The sequence below is a fragment of the Triplophysa rosa genome, linkage group LG22 (genome assembly GCF_024868665.1).
Source record: "Triplophysa rosa linkage group LG22, Trosa_1v2, whole genome shotgun sequence".
Classification (NCBI taxonomy): Eukaryota; Metazoa; Chordata; class Actinopteri; order Cypriniformes; family Nemacheilidae; genus Triplophysa; species Triplophysa rosa.
Genome location: NC_079911.1, coordinates 20,810,051 through 20,826,824, shown reverse-complemented (window position 1 = coordinate 20,826,824; position 16,774 = coordinate 20,810,051). Strand labels below are relative to the sequence as shown.

At 44.6% G+C, this 16,774-nt stretch overlaps 2 protein-coding genes across 8 annotated transcripts; one reads left to right on the top strand and one right to left on the bottom strand.

Annotated features, from left to right (window-relative positions):
* Positions 1-743: 743 nt before the first annotated feature.
* Positions 744-14,254, bottom strand: hlcs (holocarboxylase synthetase (biotin-(proprionyl-CoA-carboxylase (ATP-hydrolysing)) ligase)). Of its 6 annotated transcripts, XM_057320748.1 has the most exons (11): positions 13,922-14,254; positions 13,703-13,843; positions 13,349-13,511; positions 12,332-13,254; positions 12,016-12,189; positions 10,003-10,277; positions 2,468-2,535; positions 2,218-2,378; positions 1,988-2,102; positions 1,710-1,911; positions 744-1,630 (listed from the first exon to the last, which is right to left on the bottom strand). In XM_057320748.1, the coding sequence occupies exons 1-11, from the start codon at positions 14,132-14,134 to the stop codon at positions 1,459-1,461; spliced, it is 2,607 nt and encodes an 868-aa protein (XP_057176731.1). In that variant the 5' UTR covers positions 14,135-14,254; the 3' UTR covers positions 744-1,458. The 6 variants fall into 6 exon arrangements, with proteins under 6 accessions (XP_057176731.1, XP_057176727.1, XP_057176728.1 ...); XM_057320744.1 differs by having other exon boundaries at positions 13,703-14,254; XM_057320745.1 differs by having other exon boundaries at positions 10,003-10,274; positions 13,703-14,254.
* A 6-nt stretch (positions 14,255-14,260) lies between these two features.
* Positions 14,261-16,691, top strand: ripply3 (ripply transcriptional repressor 3). 2 transcript variants are annotated; one of them, XM_057320757.1, is made up of 5 exons: positions 14,261-14,290; positions 15,660-15,895; positions 16,015-16,072; positions 16,179-16,240; positions 16,313-16,691. In XM_057320757.1, exons 2-5 carry the CDS (start codon positions 15,858-15,860, stop codon positions 16,455-16,457), a joined length of 303 nt encoding a protein of 100 aa, XP_057176740.1. In that variant the 5' UTR covers positions 14,261-14,290; positions 15,660-15,857; the 3' UTR covers positions 16,458-16,691. The 2 variants fall into 2 exon arrangements, with proteins under 2 accessions (XP_057176740.1, XP_057176739.1); XM_057320756.1 differs by having other exon boundaries at positions 14,279-14,370; positions 15,643-15,895.
* Positions 16,692-16,774: the final 83 nt, after the last annotated feature.

Genomic DNA, 16,774 nt, shown 5'->3' with positions numbered 1-16,774 from the left:
TGTCTCGAGGACCTCGACAGGGTCCACAAGAGATAATATTAGTCATTTAAGACCGGATCTCTCTCTCTCTCTCTCTCACACACACACACACACACACACACACACACACACAGGGACGTGGTCGGTCCGCATGAATGTGAGAAAGTGTTAACAGCTAAACGAGCTTGTAACGAGGTGAAAGATCCCCGAATCTTCATTTCACCTCATCAGAGACGAGTCTGAACCGTGAGGTGCTGCAGACAGATGAGGTGAATCTGAGCACGAGCGGATGAACACGACAGAGCCAGGAAACCAAACCCCCACACACAGACAATGATTTTTATACTGTACATACGGTCTCCTGTCACCCTAACCTTAAACCCAACCATCAAACATTTGGTCCTCACTGTGTAGGTTAACCAGGACCACACACACACACACACACACATTTATTTTGTGTTTGTGACCCTGAAACACCTTTACAGATACCTGTGGTCAAAAGTAGATGTAAAGCATGATATTAGAAATCTTAAAAATGTTACCAGTGAAGAGCAACACAGACTTTAAGTGACACTGCATTAAAGAATGTGCATTTTTAAATGCGCACGCACGCACGCACACACATCTGATCCACATAAGGCTGAATGAGGGGCTCAAGCTACTGTGGAGGTCTGTACACGAAACTGATGCTTCTAAAAATGAGAATTATGTTACACTTCACCTCAGCATTACTCACAATAACAAAACAATGATTATAAAAAGCAAGATTTTATTTGTAATACTGGAATGCATTTAAGAAACTGTGAATTATTACAAAACATTGACTGATATTGACAGATGACCTGAATCCCTGATACACACGTAAAAAAGAAACAGTAAGAATTATGTAAAAACAAGCCAGCAGATAAACTAGACAAAAGCGTCTACGTTTACTCACATTTTCACATGACACAGTGACACTGATAATATAAGACATGAAGAGAAATATGGTTTTATTTTTACAAATAAAAAGCATGTACTTACATACTGTGCGTACAGTTAAATGTGTTACGCACACGCACACTGCTGGCATGTTAAGTGTGTTACATGTGCTTATTAATGGAAATGCACACACAAAATCTGAACCACAAAAACATTTTCTCAACACCGCAGTGTCCAGGAGCCCAAACATCTGATTTAACTTGAAAAAAACCGAAGTGGCATTAAAAGGATGTTTCAGCCAATATAATCATTTACAAACCATTGAACCCCATTGACTTCTACTGCACGAACACAAAACCGCTGAGACATTTCTCAAAATATCTTCTTAATTATTTTGTGTTCCACAGAATAAAAAGGTACACAACACTGCATCATTAACAGAATGAAAGAAATAAAAATAAAAATGTCAAAGTTCAACCATAACTATTACTATTATTATTATTATTATTGTTGTTGTTGATGTGTGATCTGAAAACACCTGAAACGAATGTAGCAGCTTCAGCTGCTCTTTGTCACCACCAGATTTCTCAACATGTCAAAGGAGTTTCCATCGGGCTGTACAGAGACGAGCCGCTGATCTCCTGAGAGCACCTGCAGAAATCCATTCTCATCCAGACCCACCACGTCAGCCTCAGGACCGTCCTCGCTCCACAGACGCACACGTGTGCCACTAAAACACATGAGACCTCTTAGAAACGCGCTGATAAAACACACCTGCTGATTTCTTCCAGGTGACTCCGCTTCCTCACCTGTGCACCCATCTCTTGTAGTAAAGCGGGAGTAGAGCGTGCGGCCCGTGCAGCTGAAAGTCTGCGATGAACCGCTCCAGTAGCGTGAGTGTGCGAGCGATGAGCTGCGCAGGAGCGAGCGCGTCCAGACTGCAGCCGTGCTGCAGCACCAGATCATTGATGCAGACGGTCGGGTTGCTGTTGCTCACGTTGAACCCGCAGCCTGCAACACAACGCACATCACGCACACGCACGCTACACGCAGACAAGCACCGAGACGCATGGATACACCGAGTTACCGATCAGAAGGTTGAATGTTTGCCCCGTGATGGAGGAGTTGACCAGAACTCCGCCCAGTTTCATCAGGTTACTGTAGTAAATGTCATTGGGCCACTTCAGTCTCAGGTCAATGTCCTGAACAAACATATTCAAGAGAAACACACCAGTTAGGTGGAAAAAACCTGTTTTAATCAAGTTTTTATCATTTAGTCAAAGTTTTACAAAAGTGTGATATTGTGTGTGTGTGTACCTCGTATCCCGGCAGCGTGCGCACAGATTCCACCACAGCAAGAGCGACCAGATGCTGCAGAAATGAAACTCTTTGACCAAGCTGTGACTTCAGAGGAATCTGCAGATGAAGCGTAAACATCGCACAGCCCATCGGACTCAACCACACATTTCCCCCCCGACCTGACACACACACACACACATTAATAAATGACGTACTGGTTTACATGTTATACTGGAGTTTAATGGGATGCTGATGGAAAGCCGCTCACCTTTGCCCTGAGTTTGACGCGCAGCTATGGCGATTAAACCCATTTCCTCTGGCAACTTCAGGATCAAGCTGAAGAAAGAGTAAAAGAAATGTTTCAGACCATTGCATTTAACCCATTCATGTAAAGCGTCTATCATTCATTTACTCAAGAACAATCATTCTAAAACATCACTCACACTGACAACATTACACTCCCAAGCCCCTCTCTCTCTCTCTCTGCCTGTCTGTCTGTCATGAGGAGCGACAGCTTCTCACTGGAGGATTATACGCTTGCTGGACTGTAATTGACCTTTGACCCCGTCACAGGGGTTCTATCCCAGCAGCACCCCCACCAAAGAAAACAAGCATTCACTTGACCTCAACACACACACACACACAGATTCAACATGATGTGTGTCAATCAATGTGTCGCCTATAAGAGTTTTTCAGATTTACTGCTGTTGAAATAAAGTCTGAATGTTTCTCAGTCGTCTGCTGTGTGTGATTTACAGACGAGATTAAAAGCTCAACACACGCACCAGCAGAGCTTTCCCTCTTTCTGATGCTAAAACACACCCGTTCTTTCAATGGTAATCCATCTATTCACCCGCAGACGACACAAAGACACACAGATATTACACCATTTCAACAGCAGAATCATCAGCCTGAACACAGGCTTTAATACAGCTCATCAGAACTGAATCCTGAACCGAAGAAACCAACATCGCACACACTGTAAACCCGGATCAGTTGGCAATACTCAAAACATCAGACAACTCGTTGCCTCAAATTTTTTGAGTTTTTGAGGTTCTTGGTTTAAGTAAGCAGAACTTTTGATTACTGTTGAATTAAAGTTCTTAATAAGTCTTAGAAAGTGTGACTAGGGCCCTATCCCAACTCTATTTTCTACCCCTTCGCCTACCCCTCGCACCTTCCACTTGCCTCTTGAAACAAAGTGGCAATAAGGGGAAGGGTTACACATTTTCCACTAAGAAATGGGACACCACTACTTCACTGTTATACGTCATCATACGTCATTGCTAGCTCCTAACGTTACATCAGAGGACATGCGCCGATGCAGCGGGTATATGACATAAAAGTATATTTTCTAATATCGTGCAATCAGTGCTGTCCGCTAGCAAATTTTAGCCATTTTTCACCGTAAATACAAACACAAGATTGAATGTAAAAATTGTCATAAAAATCCTTATTAATGGCAAAAATTACTTACATTTGGGTCTGCTTGCTCGAGTGAGCAGCCATATTGGATATTATGTTGGATAGCCCTTCGTTTGAAGTGAGGTCCCGAAAAATCTTCGTTTGAAGGGCTATCTGGCCCTTCCCCTTACCCCTCCAACCAAAAGAGAATTGAGACACCCCTACCCCTTCACGTGAACGTGCCAAACGGAGGGGTAGGGGAAAGGGGTAGAATTGGGATTGCGCCTTTGTGTGAACGCCTTGACTTACGCAACCCTAAACCAGCAGGAAGAGACTGATCTCAGAACTGGCATTAGCACAGTCATTGCTCACATAACACGTTACAGGTTACATGGTGCCTCCCACAGCCTAAGCACACGCACCACTCTTCTAAATATCAAAGATAAGTGAACATTAAACACTAACAAGTCTTTAACTCTACTGAAAAACACACAAAATAATCATATTTTAAAATGTACTCTCCAAATGCAAATTTTGGGGGGGTTTAATCAAACCTTCAAGTTAATCAAAAATAATCATTATACTTTCCTCAAAAGTAAAAATGTGTTTCATGAACTTAAAATATTTATAGTTTACATTACTTAATCTGTTTGATTATTTTGGCATTTGGGTTTACAGTGAAATCACAAAACACTGACACAGCGGACAGACGCACGCCCCATCGCACACACACAAGCAGACACACATAAACACAAACACAGACAGACACACGCGTACAAAGATCTTCAGCTCATGACCTCAGAGCGGAAGCGAGTGGTTAAGCAGACGGTTTGAGTTGTGCAGTTAATTGAGAGCTTTCAAAGTTTGTCAGGAGTATCAGAGACCCCCGCGAGCCGAGCGTGTCAACGGCCGCAGCCGCTCGCATCAACCGCAGACGGAGAGACAGACGTGTCTCCGGACTCCTTCAGCAAAACAAATGAACTTTTAATAAGAACATCAGCAGCTAACAGTGCAAAGAGAGCCAGATGCCAACTGTCCGCGTCTTTTCTTGTAAAGATGGTAAATGTGGATTTCTGCATCTCTCGTTTTGCCTGGAGCTTTTTTATTTCAGACATTTTCATTCGACACGCACTGAAAACACAGTACCACACTAACACCAGAGTTACACATCATCCCTCTTCATACATGAATGAAATGTAGCAGCAGCACTCATTTCTGTTCTGTCCAAAATACATCAAGACGTGTCGAAGAAGAAGTGAAAAACTCTCCGACTGACACACAAATCCAGAATCAAAGTTTCACACTAGTCGAAACTCCTTAACCAAAGAAGAATACTCTCTCTTTCTCTCTCTTTGGGAAGCTAAATTGAATCCCTCTCAGATTAACATGTAAAGAGGGATCACATTAATTTGAGCAACACAAATATGAGATCAGCCACAGATCACACGCACGCACACACACACACACGTCTGCTTTACTATCTCCGTGGGGACAGTCCATAGGCATAATGAGTTGTATACTGTACAAACTGTATATTCTATCCCCTACCCCAACCCCTAAACCTAAAGATCATAGAAGACTTTTTGCATTTTTAGATTTAAAAAAAATATTGTTCTGTACAATTTATAAGCTTTTTTGCCCATGGGGACCTCAATTTTGGTCCCCACAGTGACACGAGTCCCCATGTGTTGGTGTGTATTCAGGTTTAGGTCCCCACTGGGATATACAAACACGAACACACACACACACACACACAGTAATGCTCTTAGCAGCTGAATGGTGGGGGGGTTAATCTGGTTGTGAAAGCAGGCCGTCTGTGACCACATTAGAAAGAGTCTCAAATAAAGACATAAAAAGACAGAAAGAAGAAAAGACTCACAATTAGCAAGAGCAACGAATCAGAGCTCTCGCTGAACTGACAGGAATCTGAAGCTCATTGGCTGTGTCTGATCAGCTGATCTCTGACTGAGGAAACAAACCCTAACATATAATAATAGATCATAATTCTGCATTTCTCACTTTCATCACTTTCATTTGTTCTCTATTCACACAAAAGCAGCTTTACAGACAGTAACACAAAATGACCAAATCAACACAAATAAACATCCAGCGGCAAACTACTGACAATCCAGGGATGACCACGAGTGACTGCACCTGCATTAGTATTAGCAAAACTGTTGACATGACCAAGTTGATTTCATTGCAGCATTAAAAAAGTGAAAAGGCTAGAACTCTATAGAAACTCCATCATCTGATGTAAAAGATACATTTTACAATCAAAACTAAAAAGAGCAGAAATATGATGGACATTAATGCGTGCTGTTCAAACAGGATTTTGAGCTATTAGCATAAATATATTAGTATTGATCAGGCAGGACTAGAAATGTGATCGATGCGTCGTCTAATCTGTAAATGTGATTAATTGGCATAATCCTGTTATCACATGAATGATCATTTATAAAAAAGAAGCTCAGTGCGGATCAATGGCATTCTGCTATTAGTGAATGACACACAGTCAGTTTCCTGATCAACCCCCCCAACCCTACACCATCACCACCGTAACCGGATCTGAACCGTGCTGTGACCCGGCTGCGCTCCTCACCGCTCACCAGAGAGCAAGACTTTTATTCCAGCACTGAGCACCAGATGTTCGCAGAATATGAAACGAGAAGCCAGCGCATCTGCTTGCAATTTGTGATAATTGTCGCTGAAGCTGTAGGTCAATTAGACTCATTTCACTTTCTGTACAAACCTGAAGTTTCACCGTTGAGCAGCTCTGCTTCCCTCTCAACACACAACGCTTGTGTCACTGTGTGTCAGTTTGGGTTTGAATTCACTGTTAAAACAAATACTGATTACGGCGCACATGCTGTGAATAATACCTCAGACAACTTAAAGGATCATTGTGTAATTTTTAGAGGCATAATATAGTGGTGAGGTTGTGAATTGTACTTCCTCCCTTTCGAAGCACAACAGAGGTTGAGAGAGGACTAAGATGTGGTCATGTTTTCACTTCTTTCCCGAAGGAGATATTGCTTTACCAAACGCGTTTTGATGAGCTGTTTGTCCATTTAGGGATACCATAGAAACAACATGCACACCCGCGCTGTGTGTAGATAGAATTAACACATTCGAAGGTAAGAGAAACATATAACGCTCCAGTAAAGTCTTCCTACACCTCTGAGAGAGAGAGAGAGAGAGAGAGAGAGAGAGAGAGAGAAAGAGAGAGAGAGGTCTGTACATACTGAATGGCAAAATCAGAGGAGACTCATTAGGGAGGTTCACATGTTGTTCAGGTCGTGGAGCTAGTGTAGTATGTACTAGTGTACTATGTGTAGTGTACTATGCCATCTCTGACATGGACCTGTCCTCCTTAAGCGCGTTTACTGTCAACCAACAAACACCTCTTTCTGACCATAACCAAACTAACATATATATTAAAACACTGACTAATCACACATCAAAGACTTCACATCTTTGGGGGAAATTGAACAAATGAAAATACTACTAGGAGAGGGCCAGACAGCAGCACTTGCTGCGAGATATGTGTGGATGTGTCACAGCCTGAGAGACAGCAGGTGAATGTGTGCGATGTTGTGTATTATATGTGATGTGTATTACCCTACTCTACCCACCACAGTCTCCCTCAGTAAGTGTGTAAGAGTGTGTGTGTTCACACTGTGGTCATGTTCACAAATGGAAGTTAAAATATTTATACATGTTTTTACATGTATTTTGTGCTTTGGCAATATTGTAATATTTACAGTCATGCCAATAAAGTAATTTGAATTGAATTGAAATTGTATTGAGAGAGAGAGAGAGAGAGAGAGAGAGAGAGAGAGAGAGGAGAGAGATCCAGAAGAGGAGAGAGAACGAGAAGGCGGGACAACCGAAAGAGAGGAGGACTGAAGACCGGGAAGAGAGACATGAGGGGAGGGGGGGAGAGTGAGGACGACGAGGAGAGAGACGAACCAGAGACGACGAGAGGACAGAGAGAGAGAGGATCGAGAGACCGAAGACCCACGGCTCAGCCCACAGAGAGACGACGAGAAGGAGAGAGAGCAAACGAGACGACAGAGAGGGGAAGCGGAGAGACGACGGCCCAGACCAGAGACGAGACCGCCGAGGGGCAAGAGACGCCCGAGAGAGACGAGCAGCTACACGAGAGAGAGGCAGAAGGGGATGAGCACGACCGATGACCGGAGAGAGAGACGATGAGAGAGACAGAGAGATGAGAGAACAGAGAGAGACAACGAGAAGAGAGACAGAGAAGAGAGGACAGAGAGAGAGAGACAGAGAGAGAGAGGGTGGACAGACGGGGGAGAAGACCGAGAGGCAATGGAAGACGAGGAAGGCAAGAATGGAGGGAGATGAGAGAGAGAGACGAGAGAGAGGGGCGGGAGAGCAGACGAAGAGAGAGAGAAGCAGCGGCGGGGGAGTGAGAGAGGAGAGAGAGAGAGAGAGAGAGACAGAGAGAAGAGAGAGACACAGAGGAGACGGAGAGGATGAGAGAGCAGACGGAATGACGGAGAGAAGAGAAGATGACAGGACAGAGGATAGACGGATCGAGAGAGGAGAGAGACAGACGCAGACCATAAGCGTCAGACCAGACAGACAAGAGAGAGAGAGAGACTGAGACGAACGGAGGGAGGAGAGACGAAGAGAGATCGAGAGAGGAACAACGAGAGAGAGAGAGAGAGAGAGAGAGAGAGAGATTGACAGAGAGAGACAGAGACAGATGTGATGTGGTGGAGGGAGTCATAAGCCGGGTTTCCATCCAAAATTGTGAATTTAGATGATGCGCAAAATTGGAATATCGCATTAAAACATTTGTGAATAAGCACAGTTTCCATCCAACTAGTCAACCGTCACTTCTAAAAAAAACTGCCAGTAAATATCAGTAAGAAAGTAAGAGAAGCCACTGAATATAATCATTTTCATAAATAATAATATTTCATTAGAAATTTTGCGTTTCCATCACTCGTTTCTGATGCGAAACTTCAAAATGCGAATAAAACCAGAGTGATGGAAACCCGCTTATAGAGATTCTGATCTGCTTGTGACCTTGTGAGAAACTGTGTGAGAGTCTCAGGCCATCCATAATTAGTGTGTGCTGCGCAAACAGAGCGCTAATACTCTCATCAAACACACACACACACACACACACGTACGCACGCACGCACCAGACCCGATTTAAACAATGACCATCAATACATCATCAAAAAATATAATCAAACTTATACTACTAATATGAAAAGTTCTAAATGCACATACATGTATGTATTATACAGACCTGCATAAACTAGTATTACAATTTTTTTTCTTCAAGATGTAGATTCATCTAATAGAAATCTAACTAGTCCTAACCAGAGCCGTTGAGAGAGAGAGAGAGAGAGAGAGAGAGAGTCGCGACAACTGAAGTTCAACATTTTCACACGTCACGTGATTCATGAAGCCTTCAGATAGTTCCAGGAAGTTGTTTTCTCTTGAAATACTTTATTTCTTTCTTTTTTTATTCATTATAAGAGTTGTCATCCTTAAATGGGTGAAAGGTTCATCACAATCGGTCTGTTTAGCTGCAGCTCCATGTGTTAGTCACTTCCAGGACTTGGTTGAGAGGCTTCATGAACCGCCATTGCTGTGAAAAACTGTTCCATTGGAGTCAACGGAGCTGACGCAACTCTCTCTCTCTCTCTCTCTCTCAATGCCTCTGGTCCTTACTATCTGCCAGTCACTGAGACAATTAGCATCTGTTTATGCAACTGGCCCCAAATCTTGAACAAATAAATGTTTAACATCATCCATGAACAGATTTTATTTATCAATCAGCTATTTCATGAATGAAATGAACATTTGCTGTGTTCTCTGGTGTTTGTGAAGTAAATCTACAGGCACTTCTGATGGAGTTTTCTTTGGCACATGTTAATGTTTTTTTCTACTGACATCCTAAAGCATCTGACGTACACGTGTGTGTGTGATCCGTGAACTTGCTCTCTCACACTCCAACACTCCAGACTCTTAGCTCTAGAATAATAGCACTTCATCAGAGGTGAACATCTGGAAATTACTCTCACAATCAAGCCGAGGGAAATCAAACTGTAGATGTTTTTTCTTCACAGCCCTTTTCTTGTTAGCATACAGAGCTAATGACAACGCTGTCACTAACAATCAGTTCAGCTCGGCTCGGCCGTTCATTTGTCAAACGTTATGACAGCTGTAATGGTTTCCACCCGCTCCGTGCCGAGGCCTGTCGACTGCCCGTTGCGAGTCCAAGCGCATACAAAGAGCTCTATTAGCCCGTGATCTCACTCACGCATTCAATTAGTTCCAGCCCCCCCACCCCGCCTAACCCGTCCCACACACACATCCAGAAGTCCGGTGAAAGCCTTCCTCACGTACCTCTCCAGCAGATCCATGGTGCTGGATGTGACGTCTGCGTACAGGACGGTTTGGCCCAGGCGTCGAGTCTGAAGGTTATGTTGGTACGTCTGCAGACTGAAGAGCTTGGAGAAGTCGTGCGGCGGGTCGGTGTGTAACTCTCGCTCGCCGAGGCCCAGATCGGCCGCTCTCTCTCCGGCACGGAACACTCTGAAGCCGCCCACCCGAGTGTGCAGAACGCCACCCGACCCGTCCACCTGCCTCTGCAACCAGTGCAGAAACCTGTCCCGCTGCTCCTGAGAGAAACACAATCACAGATCTGACCCAATCTTCTGACTCAGCTCTCGTGTTCACCGTTTAAAAGACGGACGGCAAGTGTCAATAATCCATTACGCCACATGTCAGCCGTCTATCATCAGAGAAGATCACAAACACAGTTACACAACGACGGAAATGTTCAGAGAACGCAAACTCCAGCAGAAGGGTTTTAGTTTGGAATGAAACACAGAACCACAAGTGGAGTCACAATATCCAACACATGTCTAACATACAACACGTTACACAACATGCTTGACAAACACAATTCATGAAGCAAACAAACACCGAACCAACTGCATCTAACTTTACAATCACACCATCTTTCACCTTAAACTTCATCTCCATTTTTTCAAGATTCTTCTTGCTGTTGGTCATTTTTCATGTTTGTCTGTGGGTTTTACAAATGCCTAAGCAATGAAAAGACCTTACTGACAACAACAGTGTTCAATCCTTCCAAACATACAGTGTTTAGTTTTATTTCCTGAAAGAAAAGGGGTTTTAGAGATATGTCAGAGAACAGGTGCTTTTAGAAAACCTCCTGTGGACAGCCCAGAGAACAAAGATGCTTAATGAATGAGAGCGGCTCACAGACACGTCTCCCATCAGAGCAACAGAAGACACACGTGACGTGATCCATGTGAACAACTGAAACACAAGCTGACAGACAGCAACAGAATGATGAGGAACGTCTCCTCTTCACTCGACTCAACCTGAGGCTGGCTTCAGAAGGAGGTTTAGAGAGTGTTTGTGAGGCATGTCAAACCCGAGAAAGCGGGGTAACTCAAGCCCGTTTCTAAAAGAGAGGTCGCTTAGAGTCAGAGTCAGTAACCATAGTAACTTACTCTGTGAACCTAACCGGTCAGGAGCAGGTTTTCTTGGGTAAACCCAGAGTTTCTTTCCATCTCCTCCCCTTTTAAAGCGCAAGTGGTGTACCTCATTCATTAGTACAGTCATTCATGGCACGCATTATGATCACACAGAGACCATCTCAATGACTCATGTCATGTGCTTTTATAGATGGTCCTGTATGCTGAGCTGTGATGAAAATGTGCAATTGCTATGGTGAATCGTCATATCGGAGCTCCATTGATCGTGACTAGTCATAGTCGAGGTGCACGCGCTTAAACCTACCCAGAGTACATAGAACTAACTCAAATCAGCTGCTCTGAAAGAAGACCTCAACGTTTCTCATCTCGCTGTAAATCAACTCAGGTGTTGGTTGAACCTCCTTATTAAAACGGGCCCGAGAAAACAAAGATCACTCAAATACAGACATACACAACTATGACAGCCACTTTCACACCTTTTTTGAAAATAAAATGTCATGTTTGAATGTTGGCAGCCCAGCTGCATAAAATCACAACTTTAAGATCCTGCAGCCCTTCCAAAGCTTCAGTTCCAGCTAAAGACTGACACCTGGTGTTCAAAACCTACAACAGCTAAAAATGGATTCTCCCTCCAGTCTTCAACAAACACATGATATGTGTGTCACGTAAAGCCACGGTTCTTGAGCCACTACTGACAGGACCTCTAGTCCTCCCTCATCATGTGACACACGTGATTCACCTCATCAGAGACGGAAAGATCAGAACCAGAGGTGCGTCAGAGGTGAGGGAGCACGTGTGCAGGACAAAACCTCTGATGTATAGAATGTGTGCAGTTCTAACAGAATAACAACGAGTGAGTGGCATCTGTTCGGGCATGTGCGTTTCTTACCCGTCGTGTGGTGAGCAGATAGAGCGGGCTGTGGGGGGGCACCTGAGTCAGTTCACAGCTCAGACCCAAAGATGTCAGGATCTCCGTCAAAACCTCATAACGTCGAGCGTTGCTCATCTTCAGCTCAGAGAACCCTGAAGCGAGATGAGCGTCAGGTGCCACCTCCAAACGCACCTGAGAGAGCAAACACGACAGCTGTCAATCATCATCATCATCAAGTGTTTTAATCAAATGTACGAGGCAAACATTTCCACATGTAAATGAAAGTCAACAGTAGACAGTAAACATCTCGACCAATCAGCGCACAGGACGATACCTGGCACAGCACGGCCTCGCCGCTGTCCGCTCCATGAGTCACTCGAACGATGGCCATGTGCTTCTCTTCCCGTTCGTCAATCTCCCCCCAGAGCTCCACCTCTCCTGCGCCGCCGTCCTGCGGCTCCCGCACGTACGTGCCCCCGCTGCAGAGAACGCTCAGCCGCAGCTCAGTGCTGTCCGATTTGGTGAAGGTCAGCGTGCAGATCAGGTCCTTCTGCGTATCTCTGGGCCGCAGAGCGAGTCCGGCGGGGCACAGCGTGGACGACAGGCCCAACACCTTCCCGCCCTGGCTCAGGTAGGACAGGAATCGCAGCTGAAGTTGCGGTGTGAGGTTGCGGTCGGTGGCGAGCACCAGCAGCAGCACGTTCTCCGGCCAGGGTTCGCTCAGAGCCTGCTGCGGCGGCAGGTGGTAGATGGCGTAGCTCTCGGTGTCGACGCATTCGGCCAGGAGCGAGCGCACCCTCTGGAACTGCTCCTCGCAGCCACCCGTGAACACCAGCACGTTAGGCGGTTTCCCGCTCGCGTTCACCCGCCCACTTCGACCCGAGAAGCCCTCGCTCTCCTCTTCCTCGCCATCGGCAGCAGCGTAGTCGTCCGGGAGATCCGGAATGTCCTCCACGGAGGCGAACTTCACCGAAAGGATGGTGCTGTTCTCCAGCTCCCGACACTCGTGGCAGCTGGAGAGATGGAGGAGGTGTCCCTCCCCGTGCCGGTGCTCGGACGTGCGTTCCGGTTCCTCCTGCCGCTCCTCCTTGCAGCTCTGCGCATCCGAGTCGCGTCGGGCGCTCAGACGCAGACTGCTCTTTCTGGGGAGCGTAGAATAGAGAACGTCTGGTCTGGGCTGGGCAGCCGCGGACTCAGATTTTCTGCTGCTGTGTGACTGCTGCAATTCTCTCAGTGTGGATTCTCTGAGCAACACGGCTACAAGGACAGCAAAACACACACACACACACACACACTTTACTTCAATTCACATTTGAGGACAGGGATTGAAAAACAATTCATTTCAACTCACAAACTATTCTTTCAGGTATCAGGCCATTTTCCATCAGTAGTCGATCTTCCATAAAGGCCACAGCGAGACGACAGCAGTTTTCCACACTGGATTCGGCCACGGCTCTGTACGGCTGTCCGGGACTGTGGGCCAGCGGGAGACAGTAGTCTGACCACTTCAGCACCTACAGAACACACTCAGTTCAATGTCCATCAACAGACAGTTATGCATTTAAGAGTGAGGAGGACGATTCTAAAGATTCACATGTCCGTTGAGTGCAGAACAGAGGGAAACATCTACAAATGACAGCAAACATCTCTGTTCCTCTGGCTGTCTCGTTTACTTGTTGTTCTAAAGTTTTGTGTTTGTGTTTACTTTCTCATGTGCACTAGCAGCAGACGCGCAGGCTTTCTGGCCTGAGGTCGCCTCTATGATGAAGGTGATGTTCTCTAACCGGCGAGCACGCGCCAGAGAAGAGCCCACGAGCAGCGTCCACTCGCTGAGGTCATCACACGCCTGCACACACACAGATGCTTCAGTCAATGCATGCGTAGATTGTGAGAATCGATGAGTTTCTGCGGAGTGACAGATCACCTGCGGCTGGGAGATGTACATGACATTATTGCGCAGCTGCAAGAAGAGCTGATCCTCGCGCGAGCGCTTTGGTGTGTTCAGCGCGCAGAAAGTGACGCTTCTGTGATCGGCGCTCAGTCTGTATAACGCGCTGCGGATCACGCTCGTGTAATATCGCTGAAAGCGCAGCCACAGGTACATATAACACAGCGTTATGAGCATCTTTCGACACATACAGCTGCTGATCTGGAGTACATGTGTCTCCTGTCATCGATCACTGACCCGTCCCGCACTCATCTTTCCATTCTCATGTCAACACTTCCTGTTGCGTCACCACCCACGTGTCAATCACATGATTCCTGGAGAGCTACAGTACGAAAGCAGTCTGGCGTAAGTGTAACAGCCTAAATATGAGTGATGCAAATATATCTCTTCACCAAGTCTGATGATACCCGCCAGCCTGCGCATGCGTGAGTTTCGTCCTTTTCTCGGTGTACCGCAGGAAGTCCGTCCAATCGTCTGACCCCAAATTAAGTCAAACACAAAGATCATTGCTGTCCATTTGTAGCCTACATCGCATCGAGGCACACTAAATATACATAATTAATATGTAAACGCAACTATACATTATGCTGTACAAGTGAAGAGTTTTTTTTTCAAAAACAGATAACTCCGTTTAGAAATCATGTTTGTATTATATTATCAATCTTGAGTCATCTATTCTTCTATCTATTACTTCATCAAAACAACCCAGCTGCAGTTTGGTTGATTTTACTTGGAATGCACAATAAAAAAACACGTTTTTGAACATTTCTAAAACGGATCATCTGTTTTTGCCCATAACTAATGCCCTGTTGAAAAAAACAGCATATGCTGCGTTAGGTATGTTTGATGCTGGTTTAAGATGGTCATGTGCTGGTCCTTATCTGGTTTAAGCTGGTCCTGAGCTGGTTTAAGCTGGTGAGGAACCAGCACATGACCATCTTAAACTAGCACAAACCAGCAACAAAACATATCTAACCCAGCATGCTGTTTTTATTTTCAACAGGAAGCAGCAAAACAAAAATGCCCCAGAGGAAAATGCACATATATCGCTTTGTAATGTATTCAATAATAGATGTAATGCTGTATGTAGCAGCAACTCATTCCTTCGATAAAATCCCATACGAAAATTTACCATGGTTTTACTACAGTTAAAACCAAAAAACCATGGTTACTGTAGTAAAACAATGGTTATCACAAAATAACTATGGTTTCGAAAACCATGTTTTTTGTAAAAACCATAGTAAACTATGGTTTTGCGCTAAGTAATCAATGCACCAAAAAAACATGGTTACTACACTTGTACGCAACTCAACTTTATTTATATAGCGCTTTTACAATTTTCATTGTTACAAAGCAGCTGTACATGAGACATATTGACTATAAGCAAAATAATTGAAGTTGTACCTGCAGAAACAAGAAAAGGTTGGAAACACAGAAGACACACACACCCACATACAAAACACCACAAACAAAACCCATGGTTAATTTTCGTAAGGGATGGGTTACTGTGTTTTATGTGCTAAAGTTACATTTGACATACATTATGCAGATGCCTTAAAACCCTAACATTTTAACCATTTTCATCCGCCTAAAGAGGTCGATGGCCTATGTATAGCCTTATTGTAGAAATTGCCTCCAGTTACGTCTTTCATATGTTCTGATGAGAACTTTATTTCTTTATTTTTTATAACATACAGTTTCTCTCTGTTTCTAGACTCTAAAGACGTTCAAAACAGAAGTCAAATCTGTTTCCGCGTGTGTAGCAAAGAAGCGTAAGTAAAATATCGTGACTACGATTGTAAAGGAATGTAGGAATGCGAATTTGACTGACAGCGCGCAAAAAACGCCCACATACGCGCCCGCGCCCTCAAGTGCCGCGCGCGCACGCGGTGGACAGTCAGTCAGTGCGAAGATGCTGCCGGTGAGTTTACGCGCGGATCAGATGATCGGGTAAGAAGACGTAATTATTCCTCTGTTATTATTTTGTTGTTCTGATTCGTCATTACTCTGACAGTTTATGATAAACTCTTTCAGTGTGTGAATGTCTCTTTCTCGCTGTTATACTTCAGTTGTCCTGTGATATGGAGACCGTGGGATCTCTCAATCAGACAGACACAATTTAATAAAGTAATGTATTGCTTTTTTTTAATTACACAAAACATTCATTTCAGTACACGTGAGCGCAAAATGATTTTATTTAGGAAATGCACATGACTTTACCCGCTGTGTTTAGATGATTTCTAGACGTCCGAGCAGAGTTCGGGTGCCTGAAGAAGCGTTTCATCATCCAGTGAGGTGATGCACATCAACAGCACATCACTTACATGATAAGACAGAGGGGACATACGTGTTGTTTGTCATTCACAGGCTGTTCCTGCCCAGATCCAGAATGCAGGAATATCTGTCTCATCTCGGCAGAAAGGTTTTGGCCAGTTTTCCAGTTCAGGCAACGCTTCACTTTTATAATGATGAAGATTCTGAGGATGAAAGCGACGGCACACATTCTGATTGAAGACTCGGAACTCAACAAACGCAACATGAGCTGAAACAAAGGGGATGAAGCGTACAGCCTTCAGGAAGCACATCAGTGTTTAGGAAACATGTATGTTACAGACCAACAGGTCCGGTCACGAGAGACCCATCAAAGAGAAACTCACATTTGACCCGAGGAAGACCTTTCTTCACTACATCATGTCATGTTCAGATCTTATATTGGCAAATGTTAGGTGTTATGCTGTTGAAAGCATATTGTTTTTCGAGAACAATTGAATGATTTATTTCCTATTGTCTTCATTTGTGTGAAATTATTGTACAGTTGCAACTTTGGTG